This window comes from Trichosurus vulpecula, chromosome 8 (genome assembly GCF_011100635.1).
Source record: "Trichosurus vulpecula isolate mTriVul1 chromosome 8, mTriVul1.pri, whole genome shotgun sequence".
In the NCBI taxonomy this organism is placed as follows: domain Eukaryota; kingdom Metazoa; phylum Chordata; class Mammalia; order Diprotodontia; family Phalangeridae; genus Trichosurus; species Trichosurus vulpecula.
In genome coordinates, this window is record NC_050580.1 from 16,141,566 (window position 1) to 16,164,630 (window position 23,065).

General features: G+C 37.6%; 1 protein-coding gene across 1 annotated transcript in view; it reads right to left on the reverse strand.

Moving 5' to 3' along the window:
• The window catches only part of PCDH15 (protocadherin related 15), a 1,035,697-nt gene that overhangs the window by 33,533 nt on the left and 979,099 nt on the right, over positions 1–23,065 (reverse strand). The window contains exons 28-29 of the mRNA XM_036735025.1: positions 15,703–15,879; positions 1,295–1,513 (exon numbers count right to left, since the gene is read on the reverse strand). Coding sequence (XP_036590920.1) covers positions 1,295–1,513; positions 15,703–15,879 — 396 coding nt within the window. The remainder of the gene's footprint in view (positions 1–1,294; positions 1,514–15,702; positions 15,880–23,065) is intronic.

The following is a 23,065-nucleotide window of genomic DNA, read 5'->3' on the forward strand; positions in this document are numbered from 1 at the left end:
TTGTGACATCACATGTGAGTGACTTTATCTCTCTGAGTCTCTGGGTCTTCTGCAAAAGAGATATATTTACACTGTATATAGGCATTGATTACTTTACGATGTGATAATGAAGAAAATCTTTTGGAAGCTTTAAAGTTCTGTAATCTAGCCCAATGACAGAGCAAATTTTGTATATTCTGGGCTTGTCAGAGAATTATATTAATGTTCCAAGGAACATCAGCACATTGGAGTTATAATGCCATTCTAGATGTGGCAAGATGAGGGTACAGTACAATGTGACTGTTGCCTCTCTATTTGAAGAGGGCTAGCAGCATTTTCAACTTGTCCTTCCCTGACTGATTCAGCAGCAGGCTGGACCATCCATTCCCTTGAAGCTCCCAGTTAGTCTTCTCACTGTGATCATTTATCTCCATGGGTACCTTTTGAATCTTTTGCCAACATATAGCCTAGACACTAGTCTCACGCTCTCTTTTTTGTGTGGAAGTCCTGTAGGAGAGAAGATGACATTTCTAATAGTTGTGAAAGACAGAAACTTTTGGGATGGGATCAAATTGAATGTAGGGATCTTTAAGGACATAGGTTACAGAAATTTCGAGTTGGAAGGATGCTAGAAGCTATCTCATACCTGAATAACAATCCCTTTTATGACCTACCCAACAATGAGATAACCAATATTTGATAGAAGACCACATGTGAGGTGAAACCCACTGGCCTGCTATAGTAGAAAGTACATTAGATTGGGAGTCAGAGATCCTTGATCTAAATTTCAATTCTATACAAGGTCTCAATTTCCTCATTTGTAAAAACAATGAACTCTAGTTCTTTTTCTATTCTAAAGTTATGATCTCATGAATTCCAAAGATTCTAAAGGTTATCTATCTCTTCTCAGGATACTTCTCATTGTAAAAAAGTGTTTTCTTAATATTAAACCTAAATTTGTCATTTTACCAACTTTTGTTTCCTATTCTTCATCTTATTCTCTAGGACCAAACAGAATAATCCAATTATTCTTCCACATATTGTCTCCCAGTTAGAATGAAAATACTTTCAGGGTAGGGACTCTTTGAATTCTCATTACTTATCACAAAGCCTAGAGTATGTAAGAGCTTAAGAAATGTTTTCTGACCAATTGATTTCATAAATCAATTTTTCAAGTACTTGAACACACTTTTTTCTTTAGTAAGGCTTCTATAACTTTGCTTATCCCCTAAATGATATTTTGATAGACTTTCCAAAGTACTGGATAACGATTACTTAAAGACCCATCAATGTTTACAGTTTGACCTATACTTACTGTCTGTAGCTGACCAACACGACCAAGATGGCAGGAATACAGCAGAGGATGATGATCATGGCTAGTGCAAGCAGTGCTCCTTCAGTATAGCCAAAAGACTGCCCATGTTTCTTAACCAATGCCACTGCATCAGGTGTGCGGATTTCCAAAATCCGTCCTCCTTCACCGTAATATGGCTGGAAATCTTTATTGATATCTAGCAGTTTCCCATCTAGGAACCTTCAATATTAAAAATAAAGAAAGAAAAATCAGTACCATATATTCTATAAGCCCTTGGAGGGCAAGTACACTGTCATTTAAACAAATGTTTCTTTGGTATCCAGCACTGAGTCTTCCACATGGGGAGTAGTTAGGGAATTTTGGTTGAATTCAATAAAGGAGTGAAAGTATATGACGTACCACACAGTAAAAACTTTGTCCAAAGAATTTCTGAGTAAAAGTTTTTACAACTAGAATTAGTGGAGGTGTAATATCATAAGAAAGAAATACAGGCTGAATAAAATATCTTTATAGACATAAACATATTAATATATGTTTAGATAAAAGTAAATGCTGTCAAATGATTCCTAAGAGTGGGTAGACATGGATACATGGATATCAGTGTCCCTTTTGTCTTGACATACACGTTGATTTGCATTATACATTGATATATGGTTTCAGGTTTGGAGGTGAGTGTAGATTCCCACATTCTCCAAATGACAACTACTTCCACATACTGAGCTCCAACACTGAAAAGTAGTGTGCTGTAATGAAATAAAGTGTTGGACTCTGAGTAAGCAAGACCTACTGTGTCTGAATTACTTCTCATACACTTGCAAATTGTGCCATCCAGTGAAAATCGGCGAAATTTTCTGGCTTTTAAAGGTCTTCCTACAGTTTCCTCATTGTGAAAATTATGGGGTGAGACTCAGCAACTTCTTTGCTCTCTTCCAGCTCTAAATCTATCACACCATGATCTCAAGATCCTTATGTGTGATTTCTTCCTCTCTAATTACCCACATTGATATTATCTCCTATTAGCCAGAGGTAACTGAGATTTGGAATTGACCATTACGTAGGCCTTTTTTTGTCTTACTTTAGTACTTAAGCTAGGTCCTAACAGACCTAAAGTGCTCAATTCTAACTCACCAAGAAATTTTATGTAGCATAACCAAACATGGAATGCTCCTTTAAGAGATCTGAAACTATGCAATAGTCTTTCCATCATCTCAGACTATGGGACAAATCTGAAAATTCTCTTGCCCCATAAAATGGGATAGGATTGGGCAATTTGCATTTGACCTTAATTGCTGTCAACCCTTTTCCACTCAAAAAATTATACTGAACTTTTCCCAAACCTTTCTTATCCTGAAACCAAAGGTTATTTGTCACTAGAGGTGTCAGGTTTTCCTTTCTCCATACCATACTGACATTCAGCAATTGCAAACTTCTTAGGTTCTATGCAACTCGTGTTAAATAGAAGGATAGATCATTAGAGTGCACTGCAATCACTGTCCTAAAAGCAACCCAGGCACTAGGACTCTGCTGATTCTTTGGGGCTGGTCGAGGCTGAGAATGAATTTTCTGGAATAATTACAGAAATTTACCTTTCCCATTTCACTTTCATGTCAAGGCCCTGGGGATGCAAGAGGCTCCAGAACAGAATCCACATCAAGAATTAGGGGCAAGGAATAGGGAGCTCCATTTGTCATATGGCACTGCCTTCAGCTCTAACATCCCATATTAACAATGTGTTCTGGTATGGTGCTAAGAATGCAGATTAGCGGCACTTATTTAAATTATTATTTACTCTAATGGATCTGTGATCATAATGCTTCATTATATTGAAAGAATATTGTCATTAAAGAGATAGGCCTTTGTCTCAGGGAGAAGCTTAGGATCATTAGAAACGTGATACAATCTGAACAAACTTCTTAACAACCTGTCTCCTTCCTATCTTTCCTGTTTTCTTATATGCTACTTCCCCCCACCCGAGCCACAAAGGCTTACTTGCTTTTTCACACACGTGTTTACACCGATTGCCCCCTATGCCTGAAATGCACTCTTTCCTTTTTTCCTTCTGCCTTTTCAGATACCTGGTTCCCTTCAGGATTCAGGGCAAACCCATATTTTTGTTGGAAACCTTTCCTGGTGCTCCAGCTGTTAGCACAATTTCTCTCCCAATTAATTATCTTATATCGATTTCCTGTATATATTACATTCTGTATGTGTGTATATACATGTATATATACATACACATGTGTGTCTAAGTGATATCCCTCCCATTAGAATATAAGTGTGGACCATTTCACTTTTGTCTTTGTTCTTCCCAGTGCTTAGTACAGTAGTTGGAACATAGAAAACAAGTAATAAATATTGATTTATTGCTTGCTTGATTGAAATACCTACTTTGTTACCCATATTCAATTTGGGATATCTGAAATGTTCACTGATATTTGTATATCAATGTCCATCTGAAATATCTGCCTGTCTTTCTATGTCTGGCTGGCTGTCTCTCTCTCTCTCATTTATCTATTTTGATGGACTAGCTATCTCTGGGTCTTTCATCCAACTGCTCACAGGATTTGTGCCTTCCTAAGTCTGGAGAATTCCTGAGTAGGAAATCCCCTCTATTATTGGCAATGTTTCTGCAGCTTCTGGCCTTAGAGAGTTGTCTGAGGGAACTAAGAGCTTAAGTGACTTGTCCAGGGTCACCCTAGAACTGTATGTTAGAAACGAGACTGAAACCCAGGCTTCTGACTCTAAGACCATCCTTCTATCTACTCTGCTACTCACTCTGTCCCTCTGCCACTGCCTCTCATAAATTTATTACTAACAAAACAAAAAAAAAAAGATCATACAGATACTCATCAAGGCCAGCCAAAATAATAATGAAATAAAATAACTATTTTTTCTAAGCATTTGATATCACCTTTCGTATGTGTTCAGTACTGGACGTTCAATGCTCTCAATATGGTGACCCTCCCCACCAGGGCTTGGTCCATCTGCTCTTCTCATCCTCATTCTCCTTTGTGCTGTTTCCATTTCTTCCTATAGAGCAATCTGAAATAGTGCTGTTAGAGTTCCAGTGTAGAAACTCCTCTATCATTGGCAAAAAGAAGGACCTTGACACAAAAGTCATGGATGTGCTTTCCCAGTGTTCATTCACTTGCTATCCAGTGAGTTTTATCCCACAATGCCCTTGGATAACTGACTAGCCTAATTCTATCAAAAGCACCAACACTCCTTCCAGTCACCCAGGCTTCCACCCTAGGTGTTTTATTGGACTTCTCACTCACACTTACCTTGGATAAGCAATCTGTTGCAATGTCTTGTTATTTCTACCAAAACAGTATCTATTGTCTCTGTCTCCTCTCTGCTCACGTAGCTGTCTCTCTGTTCTAGGCTCTGTCATGCTTCCTCTGGACTGTTGCAATAGCTTTCTAATTGCTTTCTCTTCTTAAAGTCACTCCTCCACTCAGCTGAAAAAGTGATTTCCCTAAAGTGTAGGTCTAGCCATTCACCCTCCCTCCCTTGATAAACTCCAGTGGGTCTCTACTGGAGAGGAGAGAGGAGGGGGTAATAGACATTACCTACTATCTTCTGGGCACTGAGCTAAATGCTTTATGAGGCCTCCCAACAACCAAAAAGGTAGAGGTTATTTTTATCTCCATTTTACAGTTAAGGAAACTGAGGCAGACAAGGGTTGCCTAGGGCCAAATTTAACCTCAGGTGTCCCTCACTCCAGGCTCGGGCTCTATTTTCCTCTATTATCTATTGTGTCACCTAGCTACCTATTGCCTCTAGGAGCAAACATAAAAGCCTCTGTTTTAGAGCTCTTCCTGAGGTGGGCTTTCCCTCCCTTCCCAGTGTTCTGATTATTCCCCTCCACACACTCTGTGATCTAGTGACACTACGCTACTGCTGTTCTTCACATACCACACTTCATCTTAAGGGCCTGTGCGTTTACATGGGAGGTCTGCTAGTCCTTGAGCTTCTCCCTCTTCATTTCCAGCTCCAAACTTCCATGTAGTCTCATCTCAAATCCCATCTTCTGCAGGAGGCCTTTCCCACTCCTCTCCCTGCACCTCATTCTTTCCTTCTGATTTTACCTTTCCAAATTATTCACACTGTGTATATCTCGTCCATAGTTGTTTGCTTGTTGTCTCCTCCACTGGAGTATGAGCTTAATAATGGTAGCAATAATAACTAATATTTAAATAATATTAACTATATGCCAGGCAAAGTCAACTAAATGGTGCAGCAGACAGAGCACTAGGCCTGGAGTCAGGAAGATCTGAGTTTAAATCTAGCCTAAGATACTTTCTAGTTATATTACCCTGGACAAGTCACTTAACCCCTATTTCCATCAGTTTATCATCTGTAAAATGGGGACACTCTGGAAAAGCAAATGGCAAACCACTCTTGTATCTTTGCCAAGAAAACACCATGGACAAAGTTTATGGGGTCATGCTGAATTGGATATGATGAACAGCAATAAAACATGCCAGGCACTGTGCTAAGTGTTTTCAATTATTATTCCATTTAAACCTCACAACAATCCTGAGACGTAGGTGCTATTATTACCCCTGTCTTAAAGATGAGAAAACAGTGGCCAGTAGCGGTTAAGTGACTTGCTCAGAGTCACGCAGCTAGCTAGTAAGAATCTGAGGCCAGATTTGAATTCAGGTCTTCCTGACTCCAGGCCCAGTACTCTATCTGCTGCACCATCTGGCTTCTCGAGACCGGTGTTCTTTTTGCCTTCTTTGAATCTCCCCTGCTAAGGACAGTACTTGGTATATAGTAGTAATGCTATAAATACTTTGCTGATGACTCGCTTGCTACATCTTTCTTTTTTTTAATCAATTAATTAATTTTTAGTTTTCAACATTCACTTTTTATAAAACTTTGAGTCCTAAATTTTCGCTCTTCCTCCCCTTCCCGTCCCTACGATAGCATGCAATCTGATATAAGCTATGCATGTACAATCATATGAAACATCTTTCCACATTAGTCATGCTTTGAAAGAAGAATCAGAACAAGAGGGAAAAACCATGAGAAAGAAAATACAGAAGGAAAAAAAGAGGAAATAGTCTGCTTCCATCTGCATTCAGACTCCACAGCTCTTTCCCTGGATGTGGATAGCATTTTCCATCATGGAGTCTTTTGGAATTGACTTTGATCATTGCATCACAGAGCGGAGCTAAGTCTACCACAGTTAGTCATCGCACACTGTGGCTATTGCTGTGTCCAATGTTCTCCTAGTTCTGCTTGCTTCACTCAGCATCAATTCATGTGAACCTTTCCAGGTTTATTTTTTCTGAAATGCACCTGCTCATCATTTTTTATACCACAATAGTATTCCATCATAATCACATACCAAAATTTGTTCAGCCATTCCTCAATGGATGGGCAGCCCCTCAATTTCCAGTTCTCAGCCACCACAGAAAGAGGTGCTATAAATATTTTCATATTTGTGGCTACTTTTTCCTTTTTTATGATCTCTTTGGGATACAGAACTAGTAGTGGTATTTGCCATATCTTGCTGCTTGGCAAGGGGATCAGATATATCCTAACTAAGGGTGTTTCTCTCTCAGCCTCTTGATGGAGACTAATTTACTTTTATTACCTTTTCTTAGGAAATCCATAGTTGTTTCTGGTCTGGTATTTGTACATTTTCCATTTTCCAATACTTTAAGTTGCTGAAATACTAATAAAAAGGTGGGGTTATTTTAATTATATGCATTATCTTCTCACTTGTATGCTATCATCCAATTTGGATTTGATTTTTGTCTTTGTGCACAGACAGCGGATGCAGAAATGTCAGCCATATTGGTAACTGCTTATTTCCCATTTAACTTCTCCTCTTCACATTGTCCCTTTCTCTTTGTTCTGCTTCTGAGCTCACCATGTCCTCTTCAAGAATAGCCTAAAATTGCCTACAAAATTTGGTAGTCTACAATCCTTTGGCCTTCCTTATAGGGGTTCTGAAACAAGAAACTGAACCAGCTCTGGGAGATGTCAAAGAGGCTTCATTTTTCAGCTATGAAAATGGCAGAGTTCAACATTATCTGAAGATGCGAGAAAAGGATGAGCAGGATTAAAAAAAATGTAAGCCTGAAGGGAATATTTGATAAAGGAGACAAGAAAGCCGACCTTAGATCAGACTGCAACTTATTTTTCATCATTGTCCCTTACTCCCACCTTCGCATTGAAATCAGCAAGGGGTAAAAGGTAAGCACTGATTAACTTGGCAGGCACTTCAGTTCTCTGTAGATTTTGACTGTCTCATTCTGTGTGAGATTTTTGCATAGAAGTTACACTTATTTCAATGTAGGTTTAAAAAATTTGACTTTTCATATATACAAATGTTTTGCACGCGTCCTGCAGTGTGAAATCATGGAGTATCCCATAAGGTGATACTTCTGGTTGCCTTTCTAAACAAGAGAAAGTCAACTCTATGGTTGCCTTTATTTCCTCATTCAAGAAAATATGGTGAGTACCCTTTCCATTTATCTGCAATTTCTTGTGGTTGTCTGTTAGTATTTATAGCAAGACTATTAAGACTATTCTGATTCAGTGCCTAGTTAATGGTTACTATATAAGGATCTCACACTTTGAGTACCAAAAACTAATTTGGCCTTTATGGACAATAAAAAGTGAGATTTGGGGGCAGCTTCATTCTCCCCCCACCCCAACTTGTCCACCTTTCTGATAAGAGATCCAGAAGAAGTAGAAAAGAGCCACAGAAGACTCAGTGTCATTTTGTATTTTTCATATTCATGTAATTTTAAATCGTATGTGAATTTTAAATTCTATCTAGTTTAACTATATACCCAATAGTCAATTTTATAATTATACCACATGTGAAATTTTCTATAGTTGTTTTTTGGTTTTATAAGTATTAACTGACTATATGGAAAAGTCATTTCAGAAGTAAATAAGTTACAAAGTAGCTTCACTGTACATGTCTGGCACTGAACAAGGATAGGCTTTAAAGAATAAAAGAAGGAAAATGTGACAACTGACTGATCAACAAGTTTCTTCCACACTTTGTTACATCAATCTTTAATACTTTGAAAGGAGAAGTGATCCCATCAGACTCTGTATTCCCTCTACTTATGTGGACCACAGTACATACATGGCTCAGTAGGTGTTTGAGTTGTTATGACCAAGTGATTCTTTATTCTGAAGCTAATCTGCTGACGAGTCTCTGAATTTTAGCCAGGTTGATCTCAGAAGACAATCCAATACCAGGCACATTTCAAAACCCTTTAAGCTTGGTAGATCAGAGCTTATGTTACTCTGATAAAGCCCTTGAAAATCCACTACATTATGTTGAAATAATGCAGCTTTCGATGTGGATTTGGTGGAAGAATTGGCAGAAAGTGTATATAAGTGGCTAAATGTATTCATATGCATGTGTGTAAATCTATGACCCCTAATTTTGACAATGCAGGGGGCGCCTATTGAGGAATTACCTCTAATAAGACAGAGAGGCTCTTGATCTGTGAATCATAGTTTTCTAGAGTATGTCCACATATGTACAGATACATGTTAATTTGTATAAACCCACAGGCAATACATATTATGTGTTTACATGCAAACATATTGTGTGTACATGTGTGTGCTTTCATCATTGTAGTGAAATCCCATTGTGACAACTCACTATGGAAATGGGCAACTTATCTGCAATTTCTAGTCCTAAAGAGCTGCATCAGGGCACTGAGGAATTAGGCAATAGGCTCTTGATCCCAAAGGTATACAACAGATGGAGGACTTGAACCCACATCTTTCTGACTCTTAAAGGAGATTTTTAAAAACAATGCCATGTCAACTTCCAATCTAATAGTATCAAATATATAATGTATTCAATTTATTTTTTCTCATGAGATAGAATCAGCAGTGTATTAAATATACTCAAAACTTGGCAATAAAACCACTAGGACTTAGACAAAAACATTTTCCCAAAAATCTAAGGATATTCAATTCTGTAGCTTGACTTTTCCTAAATTTTATTTAATCATTTGACAAAATCTCAGATGCTCTTCTTATGTAATAGATGGAAAATTGTGGTATAAGTGATAGCATCATTCAGTTGTTTCAACTGTATCTGACCCTTGGCATTTGAGGTTTTCTCTTGGCAAAGGTACTGGAGTAGTTTGTCATTTCTTTCTCCAGCATATTTTCTGGATGAGGAAACTGAGGTAAACAAGGTTAAGTGACTTGCCCAGGGTCACACAGGTAGTAAGTGTCTGAGCCTAGATTTGAACTCAGGACAATAAGTCTTCCTGACTCCAGGCCTAGCACTCTAACCGCCATTCCATTTAGCTGCCCCTAAGTGATAACATAGTTTGGGCCATTTAGAATTGGTTGAATTGCCATATCCAAATGAATGGCTCGATGTCAACTTGGAAGGAGGGTTCTAATGAAGTGATCCCAGCAAATCGTGGTTCACCTGGTCATATTTACATTTCTTTGGGTAAATGACTGAATAAAGGCAGAGATGGCATTTTCATTAAACATTCAGATAGCACAAAGCTGAGTAAGCTAGTTGGCATATTTAAAGAGTAGGTCAAGATCTATAAAGATATCAACAGATAAGAACACTGAATTAAATCTAATATAATTACATGTAATAGGAATAAATGGAATACCTTATTTGGGTTGAAAAAGCAATCAACTTTCAAAGTACAAAGTAGGGGGAGATATGGTTAAAAAGCAATTAATCAGCAGGATATAAACTCATTGAGAGAAGGGATTGGTTAATTCTTTGTACTTATATCTCTAGATTCTAGTATAATGCTTGGCATCCAGTAAATTCTTAATACATACTTGCCAGTTTGTTTATTGATCTGAAGGAGATCTTGCATTTTTACTGGACTGAAAGTATACTATGGATCAACTGAGTCATATATCAACTAAAAATCTACTACTATCTTAGGCTTCATCAGGAAAGACAAAATATTTGGAACTACAATGGTGACAGTCCTGCTGTATTTCCACCTGGATATACAATACTTATGGTATGATGCTCAATTCTTGTCCCCCAAATTGATGAAAGACACTAATTCAGCAAAGTGGAAAAATTCAAAGGGCATGAACCAGCATGATGAAGGCTCTTAACATCATGCTGAATGGAGATCAGTTGAAGGAACTGAAAATGCTTAGCTTGGAGAGAAATCATGGTACTCATCTTCAAGCACTTGAAAACTTGTCACATAGAAAAGAGATTAGTTTTGATTTGCTTGCCCCAGAGGATAAATCTTGAAAAATCCAGAGGAAGCAGTAAAGGTACAGATTTAAGTTTGGTGTAAAATCCAGAACCAAAAAAAAGTAAAACAAAACTCTAATAATTAGAGCTGACACGTGTACTGAACTGCCATAGTACGTAGTGAACTCTTTCTCACTGGAGGTCATCCAATAAAGGCTGGATGGCTTCTTGGTAAATATGTTATAGAGACGATTCCTGTTCGGGTACACCTTTTAATTTGAGGCTGGGGATGTTCTCCCTCCTCATCTACTCTTAACATTCCTAGTTTCTTTCAAGGTTCATATCAGGCATTACCTTCTCTTCTATGAAGCATTTCTTGACCCCTCTAGCTTCTAGCACACCCCCAATACTTGAATTTATTTAACATTCACTTAGCCATGTTTACGTTATTTTCACCATTACAATGTAAGTTTCTTGATTTTGTGGACTGTTTCACTCTTGACTTTATATCCCCTGCATCATATTAGTACAGAGATTCTCACACAGTAAGCTCTTGAAAACATTTGTTGATGGGATGAAATAGACAAGTTTTTCAATGTTGAGATTCTGAGGAAAAATGGCTAAGAATTATTCTTTTTCCTTAGGTAGCTCTCTAACAATTTAAAAATAAATTATAAATACTAACAATATTTCAGAAAACTATTTTAAAGTAAATACATTTTTAAAATAATCAACCATATTTACATCAAAATTTAAGATGATAACATCAGGAAAAAGACCGCTAGAATTCAAATTTGTGGTTGACCATTAGATGGCACTATAGCATAAGAGAAACTTCTGAACTCATAAGGACATTGTGTTGAGCAGTGGTGGAATTTATCCACAAGGGAATTTATAGCACTGTCTTATTTAAGATTCTCTGTGCATTTAATAAAAAAAAAAATCTCTTATTTTAGGGTTTTGTAACTCAACCATTCAAATTCTGTCCAGTATAAAACATGACATATGACATAAAATTATGGACAGGGCAGTTGTTTTTCTTCCTAATAAATGAAAAATGCTTTGCTTAATGGACTTCATGCTAGTTTTGTACTTAAAATTTAAATCTGTTCTAATAATGACTACCATTTTATAAAGAGCCTTGCACCTTTCTCTCTGGTTAGCAATGCCTGGGAGAGGAAACGACACAAGGTGATCAAAGATCGTGAGATGGCTAATAAAGTGAAAAAGCATTTTGAAATGAGTAATACAAATTAAGTCCAAAGTCTGTCAGAGCTGCAATAGCATATTGAAAATTGAAGGCCTTATGTATGTAGGTGAACTCTTAGCCTTGATGCTCATGCAACAAGCACAATTGAGGCAGATTCTTGGAGCAGCAGGCTAAATGGGCCCTCTCCATTTTCCTCCTTCAAGCTTCCTGCTGCTTCCATGAAAAAGTTCAGATATAGGTTCAATATAACTAATGTATATGAGTTTCCTTGGAAACACTGAAAGATACAGAATTTGTATCCTATAGTAAACATATGTATTAAAAGAAGAAAATGTGCATTATATTTTATATTGGGTTTTTATTGGAATATGAGGAACATTCTGGAATCAAGACAGGGAAATAAAAAATGTGGGTCACCCTTCTTTGTACCTTGTCTTCACATGAAGGATACATATTATGCACCATCCTCATTTTTTTTGTTTTTCATTATATATTGAGATGTTTGTATTTTTAATGATTGTTAAGTTCATGATAAAAAAAAATCTCTTCATGAGAAGAAATCTACTCATCCAAAATCTGGTTGACCTCACTGATGTCATCAGTGTGGTCAGAACAGTTAAAAACACCACCATCACCTTCCTGCCGGAATGACACCATGGACAGATCCTAACTAACCATAAATTGGTTAAGTAGAACTTGTCTGCCTGGGCCAATGAAGAAATTTCTGGGATATTTAGTAGGAAAAGGAGGTTTGGGGCTAATTCAACTGGTCTATCTTTGCATCATCAGGGGGTTTGTACTGTTATAATTTGACCAAAGGAGTCCTCAGGGTTAGGTACACATCCATCAAGAAGATGCATATGTGATATGGACATGACTGTGTCCTTCTTCCATAGTGTTCTATAACAATTCATTGAAGAAGATGGTGAAAAATGATTGTATGCCTAGAATCTCATAGCGGAGCTTGGAATTCTGCCCGGCTGACCAGGGGTATGTATTCTCATAAGGCTTGAGTCTTAGATAAGAATGCCTATCAAAGTCATCTTTCATTTTATTTCTGCTGCATTGCTTGTCATAAGGGCATGTTTGAGAGTTCAGACATAGCAACTGTGGCCTGGCATGTGGGAGCTGTCCAAATTATGAAAAAGAAAAAAAATCACCCTAGGATACACATGCACACACACACACACTGTGTATGTATGTGTGTTTGTGTATTCTAAAGTATTAAAATAGTATTTTTGATGGACAGAACTTATATGTCAAATCATAGGGAGGCCAGACAGATTTTATTTGAGAAAATAGATATTTTTGGGTCCATATACATTTTGCCATGAACTAAGATATTAGTTTGCAAGTAACATAAACTTGATTAAAAATTATTGAAATCTCTATAGAAATTTTGTTAGTTTTACTTAGTTACAGAGGGATGTCTTAAAAATACAAATACATACATAGACAACTCTCCAAGACTATAAATTGTAAATAATGTTCTGATATGCATTGGAGAAGGATATTCTTCATCTAACATTCTCTCTATCAATAAAATCATGGGTAAAGATTCTGTCTCTACTCTTTTCTTCCAACTATGTGTAATGTGCATATGTTATTTACATCTGTACATATTAATGCAATATACATCATAACTTATAATTATAGAAAATAACTCATAAGAATATAATGAGATAATTAGTGCCAGAGCACTTTGAAAAATTAAGGCACTTAATAAGTATTAGAAATATAATTAAAGATGCCTCTATTCTGACAAAATCACTGGTATGCCATTAACTATTTAATTAAGATGTTAATGTTATTTAGGGATTATAGGAAGCTAAGATGGATGACCAACATGGATCATTTTCAGTTCAACTACCCAATCCTGCAGATACATAAGTGAAAACTTTTTTCTAAATTTAGCATTGGTTGTGAAAGGTGTGACACATGCATTATAATAAGGCAAATATCTGGGACTTTTGATTTGACAGTCTTCAGAGCTGTTTCCTGGAGTAATAAGTGATACTGTAATTACCTATTAGGCTTTGCCCATGAGTCTGAATATTTTCTTATGACTTTTCTGATTAATCCCTCCCGAATGATCACTCCCATCCTACTTGAGATCTCAGGATTTGGTTGGGCCAATAATCATTTGCATCCATTTGTGTTACTTTTGCAGTTCTTTCCTTGTACAACATTTGTTCAATTACATTCACAGAATCAGAGATTCCCAGAATAGTAGTACTGGAAAGAACCTCAAGAACATCTGGTTCAACCTATACCTGAAAGAAATCCTGACTAAAATATGCCCAGCAAGTGGTCATTCAGCCTCTGTCTAAAGACTTCCAGTGGAGAGAAACGTATTTCCCAAGATAGTCAGTGCAACATAAGGTGAGTTATGACAAATAGGAAGTTTTTCTGGCATCCAAGTGAAATTTTTCTCTTCCACTTCTATCCTTTCCTTCCAATTCTATCTTTTGGGGACTTATCATATATCTAAGACCTCTTCTGCTTGATAGCCTTTCAAATATTTGAATATAGCCATTATCCCCTCTCTTTTGAATAGTCTTTGCCTTACAATTTCTTCAATAGATTCTCAGAACATTTTTACCAGAGACAGGTAAGTAATATAGTAGATAGACTTTAGCCCTGAAGTCAGTAAGACCTGTGTTCAAATCCTCAGACACTTGCTACCTATGTCACTCTTGGCAAATCATTTGACCTCTGCTTAATTTTCCTCCATAAAATTGGGATAATATTAGCACTTAACCCTCAGTGTTCTTGTAAGGACAAAATTAGATAATATTTGTAAAACATTGTGTAAACCTCAAAGTACCATGTAAATCATAGCTTTCATTGTTGTTTGATATAATTAAAATTATTATTATCTTGGTTACCATTCACTGGATACTCTGAAATTCATATATGTTCTTTCTAAATGTGATACTAGAATATATGAAACTCCAGGTGTGGTCTGACTACGACAGACTATGACAGAATACAATACAAATATCATTGAGATAGATATGTAAAGTTGTCTATTGTTTTTCAATATTTAAAGCTTTTAATATATGTGAGCTATCCAGCAGCAGCAGTAGTAGCAGCATCATTGTTGTCATCATCATCTTTGTCATAGTAGTTGCCATCATAATTGCCAACCTTATCCTGGACACCAGGCCTCTCTCAATGACTCCAAAGGGCATATTAACTTTTTTGACTCCCACATGAAACAGTTAATGCATAGCGTTCTTGTCATCGATTAAAATCCTTAGATCTTTTTCAAAAACACCACTGCTTAGCTTTGCATCCCCATTTTATTTGGTGAGGCTTATTTTTTATGAATGCAGAGGAAAGAAGCAAGGAATTTAGAGAAGCAAATTTCAAGTTAGAAATTTACACTATTCTGTAAGTTCCTCTTAAATTTTATATATCCTAAGCATTTTTTTTCCTTTTAAATATTCTCACAGTCTCTGAATATAGTTAACATGAAAATTTGGTTAAATGACTAATTCTATAAACTCAGAAATATTCATTGAGGTTAAAGAAAAAAATAGCTTGCATAAAATATGTGAAGAATTGTGATTTATTATGATCCTTTTTATCTCTGGTAATCAATACGGATTATGCTTTGATGGAACTGTAAAGGTACATGGCATCTAGAAGTAAAGAGCTTTAATTTACAGTTTGTTATAAGAATGTAAGCATAGTGCAACACATTAGAATCAAGGAATCACTTAAGAGAAGTATAATAACGGATATCTTTGAAGTTTCATGAGTGAAAAATAGATGGGTTATTCATTAAGTGAGATCCTGTGTGCCTCCATGGATATATTTGCAAAGTGAAAGCAAGAAAAGTGCCCAGCATGTTAGATGGACACCCTAGGGTGAACTCATGGGATTATGTGAGCAAGGATCACAAAGGATGGACAAAGATTAGCATTACTGGAGGAGGTCTAATTGATAGTTTCATCAATGGATTTGAGCAAATATTGAATATATGTTTCAAGTACTTACTTAAAAAGTTCATTCCTGCTGATTGCTCTGTTGGTTTGGGGGTCAATTGCATAGACAACCAGGTCAGATTTGGTATAGTCTTCTTGAGAATAGGCTTCTCCAAACCGCCGGGCTCCAATGGATTCCACCACAACTTTGGCACCAGGAATCTGATCTTGCACATAGCGATCCAAAATCCTATCCATTAAAACAGAAGGCAAATGCAGTTTCTTAGGAATTGTCAAATGGAGAGACCATCTAAATGTGTAGGAACTAGGCCCTAATATAGTGGTATCTAACTTTGTGGCCCTGCTAGCTAAATCTTATCACTTTTCAAAAAATCTCCATATTTCCTAAACAGTGACCTGCCCCAGGGATCACAGAAGCATAATAATATATAGGGAGGTCATCAACTATGTCCTGTTTACGTCTGAGCTTTTGGAATTTATGATACCATTTCAGTTTTAAATGGCCCATGGGAAATGCCAAATGTGTTTTACAAATAAAACTGTCAACAATTTATAGAAGTCATGAGGGCACAGAGCTTTTTAGTTCTACTTTTCTTCATGGGGGAGGAGGATGATAAATTCCTTGGTCCATGACTTATGGGATCGATGCCAAGGCATTGGATCACATGGAATAGAACACCTGTTCTTCTTATGGGTGGCATGAGAAGAAATAGGAGCTCTTAGAAAAAATGCCATCTACCCACTTCAGAAGTAACTCAGATGAAGGCAACAGCTAAATCCAGAGTGAGTAGCAGGTAAAGGATAATATAAAAGAGAGAGGCACAGACTACTCATAATTACAACAATATTAACAATAACAGCAAAAATAATAGTGATGGTGATAAATGATGACAATACTGAAGTAATATGTTATCCTCTGGACAACATAAGGACCCTTAAATTGAATGAATAAATGAAGTACAGTCTCAGGTAGGAGCCCACTATAATTTCTGTAATTACATCATCATTCAGTTAAATATAACATTTCTTACTTTTCTTTTAGTTTTAAGTTTGCATTCTTTTCTCTTGTGATTGAGTCACAAAGTATTATAGCATCAAATATTATATTAATAAGGTTTTATCCAGAAAAACAATTAATATAAGAAATAAGACATTTGAAAATTTGCTATATCAAGGACTCACTATGATGCTACGTTTGGGTCCACAGTATGAAACCACTTGATAGGTAAGAATTTCAACTTGCATTCCTGCAATGCTATTTGTTAAGTGAACTCCTTGGAGAAGAAACTCCCTCTCCCAATCCAGGTAGGCACATTTGCTGCAAATTAAAGTCTTAAAGAGTTGTCTAGAGCAGAGGTTTCAAACATGTAGCCAATGGGAGCAGTCAAGCAGGAACCAGATTGCAATGCATTTGGGAAATGTTTAAAAACACAATAAAGCATAGATAATGTCAATTTGTGGCTTTATAAGTCAATTATGTGGCCTTCAGGGATCCATTTCTGTTTGAGTTTGACATTCCTGTCTTAGAGGTCTGAGAAGCTAATGGTTTGCCCTGGGTCACAGAGCTATGGTGTTTGAGTAAGTGTGACTTGAATTCAGGTATCCTGGTTTCATTGCTGGTTCTCTATTCACTCCATCATGATGCTTCTGAATTTTAATGAAGGATCTTATTCTTCAACCTTGAATAGAGTCCAAGATTGACTTATCTACAGCTTGACAGTAGGCTGCAATGTAGTAAGACTCAGGAATCTAAAGAAATAGATTCTCCAGACGTGCTCACAGTGTGAAAAAGAAAAGGAAACAAACAGCCAATACCTAGAGTTTGCAGGATGCAACTTGACAATTCAGGGGTGAGAGGTGAATATTTTATTTTCTTCAACTTAATTGCCAAATGGACCAAGCATTGGATGCTTATTTTTGAAATGTGAATTCTTTAACAAAGGCCCAATCCATGGAGCTGGCTGAGGAAAAATTGTGAAGTATTCTCTTTGTTGAGCCAAGCTGGGTCTGGCAGCTTATTTACTCATGGGTCTGTCTGGAGTCAAAGATAGATACTAGTCCTTAGTTTGCTGCTATTGACCTATAGCAATCTACATAGCTACTAGGTTTTCTCATCTGTAAAATTGTGATTTTGAATTAGATTGTCTTAAAGTGTTAAAATCTGATGATTGTTTGATTTCTGTAGTAGGAGAATTGCCTGTGCCACTGAGAGAGTGACTTGCCCAGGGTCACATGGTATGTGTAGGAGGATGGAGGAAGGACTTGAATTCAATCAATTCTTGATACTGAAGTTGGACGCTTGGATGTAAAAATGTCTCTAATGCCCCTTTCAACAGAAGATGCTACAAAGGACAAACAGCTTGCCAAACTCTGTGAGATTAAGTAATTATGTTACTTCCTATTCTTGAGATTTCCCTCTGTCTACCTGTCCCATCTCTACATGCTGGTACCCTATGCATGCATAAGATTTGGCTCCATTCTTCTTATTCCCTTAGCCAGAAGAAATTTCTTCCTCATCTGATTATATGGCACTTCATACAACACAGATGTACTTGTAGATTGTAAATTATATTTAATTTGACAAGCAGCATGGCATAGTGACTTGAGGTCCAGCCTTAGAGCTAGAAAGCCTGAGGTACAAGGGTTTTCTCTGACATATACTAGTGATGTGACCATGGGCAAATCACTTCAATCAATCAACATTTAAGTGCCTACTATGTGGCTGGCTCTATGCTAAGTGCTAGAAGAACAAACAGAGGCAAAGGACAAGCCATGCAGTCATAGGGGTTAAAGTCTAATGGAGGAGAATACATGTCAACAAATAGATAAAAACAAGCTCTAGTCAGGATAAATAGAATATAATTAGCAGAAGAAGGCCCTAAACTTATGGGTGTTGGGGAAAGTTTCCAGTAAAAGATGAAATTTTCATCTTTTCAAGTGAAACCAGAGAGGTCAATAGTTGGAGTGTATGAGGGAGAGCATTCTGGGCATGGGGGACAGGCAGAGAATATGCACAGAGCCAAGGGGTAGAAGAGTATGTCTTGTTTGTGGAACAGCTAGGACTCAAGTGTCACTTAATTGAAGGGCACAGGTAAGGGGATGAAGTGTAAGAAGACTGGAAAAGCAGGAGGCGTAGGTTAGGAATGACTTTCAATGCCAAACAGAGTATTTTGTATCTGATCCTGGAGGAAATAGGAAGCTACTGGAGTTTACTGATCAGATCATAACTTTCAACAAAGCAAAACAAAACAAAAACTTGCTAATCTGCATTGTTGGAAGAATTGTTCTCATCAGGAATTCTAAAGGCTGATGAGATTCCAGGTCCACTCCCCAAATCCCAGTGTCTTACACAATTGATTTAGTTATTGTAGTAAATTGCCAGGGAGGAAACTCTCCATAACAATGCAGACTAGTTCTGGCTTTTGAATTTACAGTTCTAGAGATGAAGCATGGTGCATTGGAAAGAGCCCCAGCCCTGAAATTGATGGCCCTGGGTTCAAACAGGGCTGTGCTGATTAATGCTTAACAAGAAGCTATCTGAAAAGGCATGCACACTTTTAAGTTTAATCTGCATTAACATTTTCTCCATTGCTTTCTTGACTCTAGGAATCAATGAAATGGTAAATTAAGGCCTGGTTTGGAGCATTTGACAATTTCAGAACTCTAACTGCTCACACAGAAAACTTCACAAATAGCTCCCGCCTGTAAGAGCTTGCTCTGGCACACCACCTCCTTTGATGTTTACGGTTGTATGACCTTGAGGAAGTCATTCAACATTCCTTGGCTTCAGTTTATTCATTTATAACATGAATGGGTTGGAGGAGAGGGCCTCTGAGATATCTTTGAGCTTTAGATCTCTAAATTGTGAGTTGCCGGAACATTGAGAGGGTAAGGGGTTTCCCCAGGGTAACAAAGTTTGTATCAGAGGCAAGAATTGAATTCAAGTCTTTCTGATGGTGAGGTCAGCACTCAGTGTCTCTCTGCGCATTTCAAGTAGGTATTTTAAAATGGTTTTTGAGTTTAATTGAAGCAATAGAGTCAGGTTATGAATGTCTGTCTTTTATGAAGGCTTTTATTAAGGATCTCCTATGAACAAGCATTGTACGGTGTGAGGCATTGGGGAATCTGAAGAAAAAAAGCAAAAGAGAAAGTCTTTGACCTTGAATCACTTATATTCTAATGAGAAAGACAAGATATGCATAAGTAGGTACCTTAAAGGACATACAGAGTAGATAGAAGGTTGGTGAAGAGGTGTAATAAGCCTGGAAAAGGAAGGTGGAGTCAGCTCAGGAAGGGTCATAGATATCAAATACAGACATATGGATTTTATTCTGGAAGCAATAAGGATTCATTGGAGTTGATTAAGCCAATGAGCAATATCATCTAACCTGTACTTTGGGATGGCCTCTATCATTGGCATCAAGGGCTTTCCTATGAATAGTAAGAACACACAATGAAATAGCTCACCAAGTTGCAAAATAGAAGAGCAGAAAAGTAAAAAAAAAAGAAAACTAGAAGTTTAACAATGATCTCACAAAGCAGTTAGATAAATAGATTGTAGGTCAGAGAAGCACTGGACTTTTGTCGTGCCTCAGTTAAAAGGAGGCAGCTTTCATAGATCATTCTTTTTATTTGCTGTGTTTATAGCCTAAAGCCCAGAGACCATTTTAGGATGCATCATTATTTTTTTCTTCTTGTCCACATCAGGAGCTGAACAAGATTTGCTGGGAAGGGGTAAGGGCATGTCCGAATCAAAAATATTATATATCCTTTGAGTATTGGAGTATTTATCTTCAAAGTCTGGATCTCGGGACCAGGGAATAGTAGCAGTCAAAGGTTAATCAGTTTTTCTCAACATTTTCAGAATCCTAGAATCAGAAATGAAAGGCACCGTCTACTCTAAGCCATATCTGGGAAAAAATCCCATCACACCCTCCCGAAGAAGTGCCCATGAAGCCTATTCTGATACACCTCCGCTGGGGATCTGGAGTCAGAGAAATCCTCACATCAGGTGGCACAAAAGTGCTGTTGAAGTAAACTTGGATTGTGTGGCTACTGATTTGTGTTGGGCCCACTGAGAGAGACACTGAGGTGGAAAGAACAATGACCAAGTGCTGGGTTACAATAATTCTTTGCTCTTTCATCATTGTCCCTTCATGGGGGGGCGGGGTGACCAGGTCTCCCTATCTCCCTCAGGCTAGATATGCACTGGTCATTCAAGGCCATACTCTGATACTGATTGGTATAGAAGCTGTGACTTACTTCATTTCTACTTTGAGCCAGTTTGCCCCTCCTTAGACAACACATTAGCTTCTTGCTTGCTGAGGTTGACCATATCAATGCCCAACTTAGTTGAGACACCTGACTATCATTCGCTTATTGCAGCTCAGAACTCCCAAGCAACCTATCAAACTCAGCCTGGAATTACAGACATGGTTAATATTCCCAACTGCCTTCCTTATTTTTTTTTTACTGTAACAGATTTTATTCCATAATGTCCTTTTTCCAATGCTTTAGTATTTTTTTTCCTTTGTGGTCACTGACAGAATCTTAGAAATTGTAAAGCAAAATCCTAAAATAAAGCAAGGCTTACTTGCTTTTTTCTTACTAGTAAATTTCTTACAAGTAATAAGTCTGTGGTCAGTGGATGGAGTCGGAGAATCTGAGGTTAAATCCCAGTATCACTCTTTAATACTTGTATGGCTCTAAACAAGTGGTTTAACCTTTCTGGGCCTCAGTTGCTCATGGACTAGCTGGCTTCTATGGCCTATTCTAGCATGTTATTTGGAATTCCATGACTGCATGATATCTGAGGTCTCCACTAACTTTAATTTCTGTGGTCTTATAGACAAACAGGCCTTACTAGTTTCTAGAACACCAGCCTGCCTAATGTGTACCTATTCACAAATGGGGTATTTTAAATATAGATTTTATTTATAGGATTGACTGCTCTGACTCTCAAAGAACACAAAGAATAATTCTATAGACTTTGATCACTAACATCATTATTTTTGTTATTAACAGATTTTTCGAAAGTAAACACATCTAAACAATATACTTCAAAGGTTTCCCAGCCATCTTCGACTTTACTGGGATCTGGGCCATTCCAGAATTTCTTTAGGTTTCTTCTTCTTTATCTATATCTTGAACCTATGTCTCATCTCCAAGAAAGAAATGTTCCCTCTCCTCACCCCTGTTATCCCCACCATTGTAGCACTTGATCTCACCTCCACTTCTACAGTGCTACCTATCTCAGTATTTTCTAGAAATCCAAAGTTATTTATCAAGCATTTATTCAGGGAAACAAAACATCTGTTTAGTGCTTACTATGTGCCCAGGAAAGTGTTGCATTTGGAGCATACACAAAACAAAGTCCCTGCTTTTAAAGAGTTTATGTTCTCATAGGATGACAATACATATCGGAGAATGGAGAGCAGAGGAGCAGGAGTTTCATTTGAAACATTACAGGAATGGTGAGTGGAGCCAAAAAAGAATAGGTGGACAGAGCTAGTCACTTAATCTCTGACTCTATCTGCTCATCCCTAAGACGGTTGTTGTGTTTGTCCTTCATTTTCAAAGAGGATCATAGCATCAGGGAATGATGACATGACTTGCAGTTGACTTTGATGTGAGTGAGGGAAGGCTGTGCAAGGTCACAAGCCTCACTTTCTCCTCCAGAACCAACTGGATCCTGTGACCTGATATTCATCAGGATGACTGGAAATGACCCAGGATGCAATGGAAGACCCTGGACCTTTAAGACTAAGGCCTTTTCATGTACTCACTTAGAGTGAGGTAATGCTCATTCAGTGAATAGGCCTCTTTATGAAGTGATTCAAGAAATGGCCCCTTTAATTAGAAAAAAGAGGGCAGCTAGGTGGCTCAGTGAGTAGAGCACTAGCCCTGGAGTCAGGAGGACCTGAGTTCAAATCCAGCCTTAGACACCTGACACACTTACTTTGACACACTTACTAGCTGTGCGACCTTGGGCAAGTCACTTAACCCCAATTGCCCTGCCTCCCCCCCTCAAAAAAAATCAAAAAAGAAAAAAAAATCAAGCTGGGAGAGGAAGGCCCTTAGGGTTGCTGTTCGAAAGACAAATAGTTATCATTGCAAGTCATGTCATCATTTCCCTGATGCCGTGGTCCTCTTTGAAAATGAAGGACAAATATAACCTGGGAGTAGACCCAGCTGCCTAAATAGGGACCCAGATAGTTGGGTAACTCAGCTCATCCTCTCCCTATCCCTAAGATGGCATAATAATATCACCTACCTCGCAGGGTTATGTTGAGGACAAAATGGGAGAGTATTTGGGAAATAATTTGCAAACCTTAAAGTGCTACATAAATGCTGGATATTATCATTGTATTTTTTAGGGTAGGACTATCAGAGCACATATGCAGATTAAAGGGAAG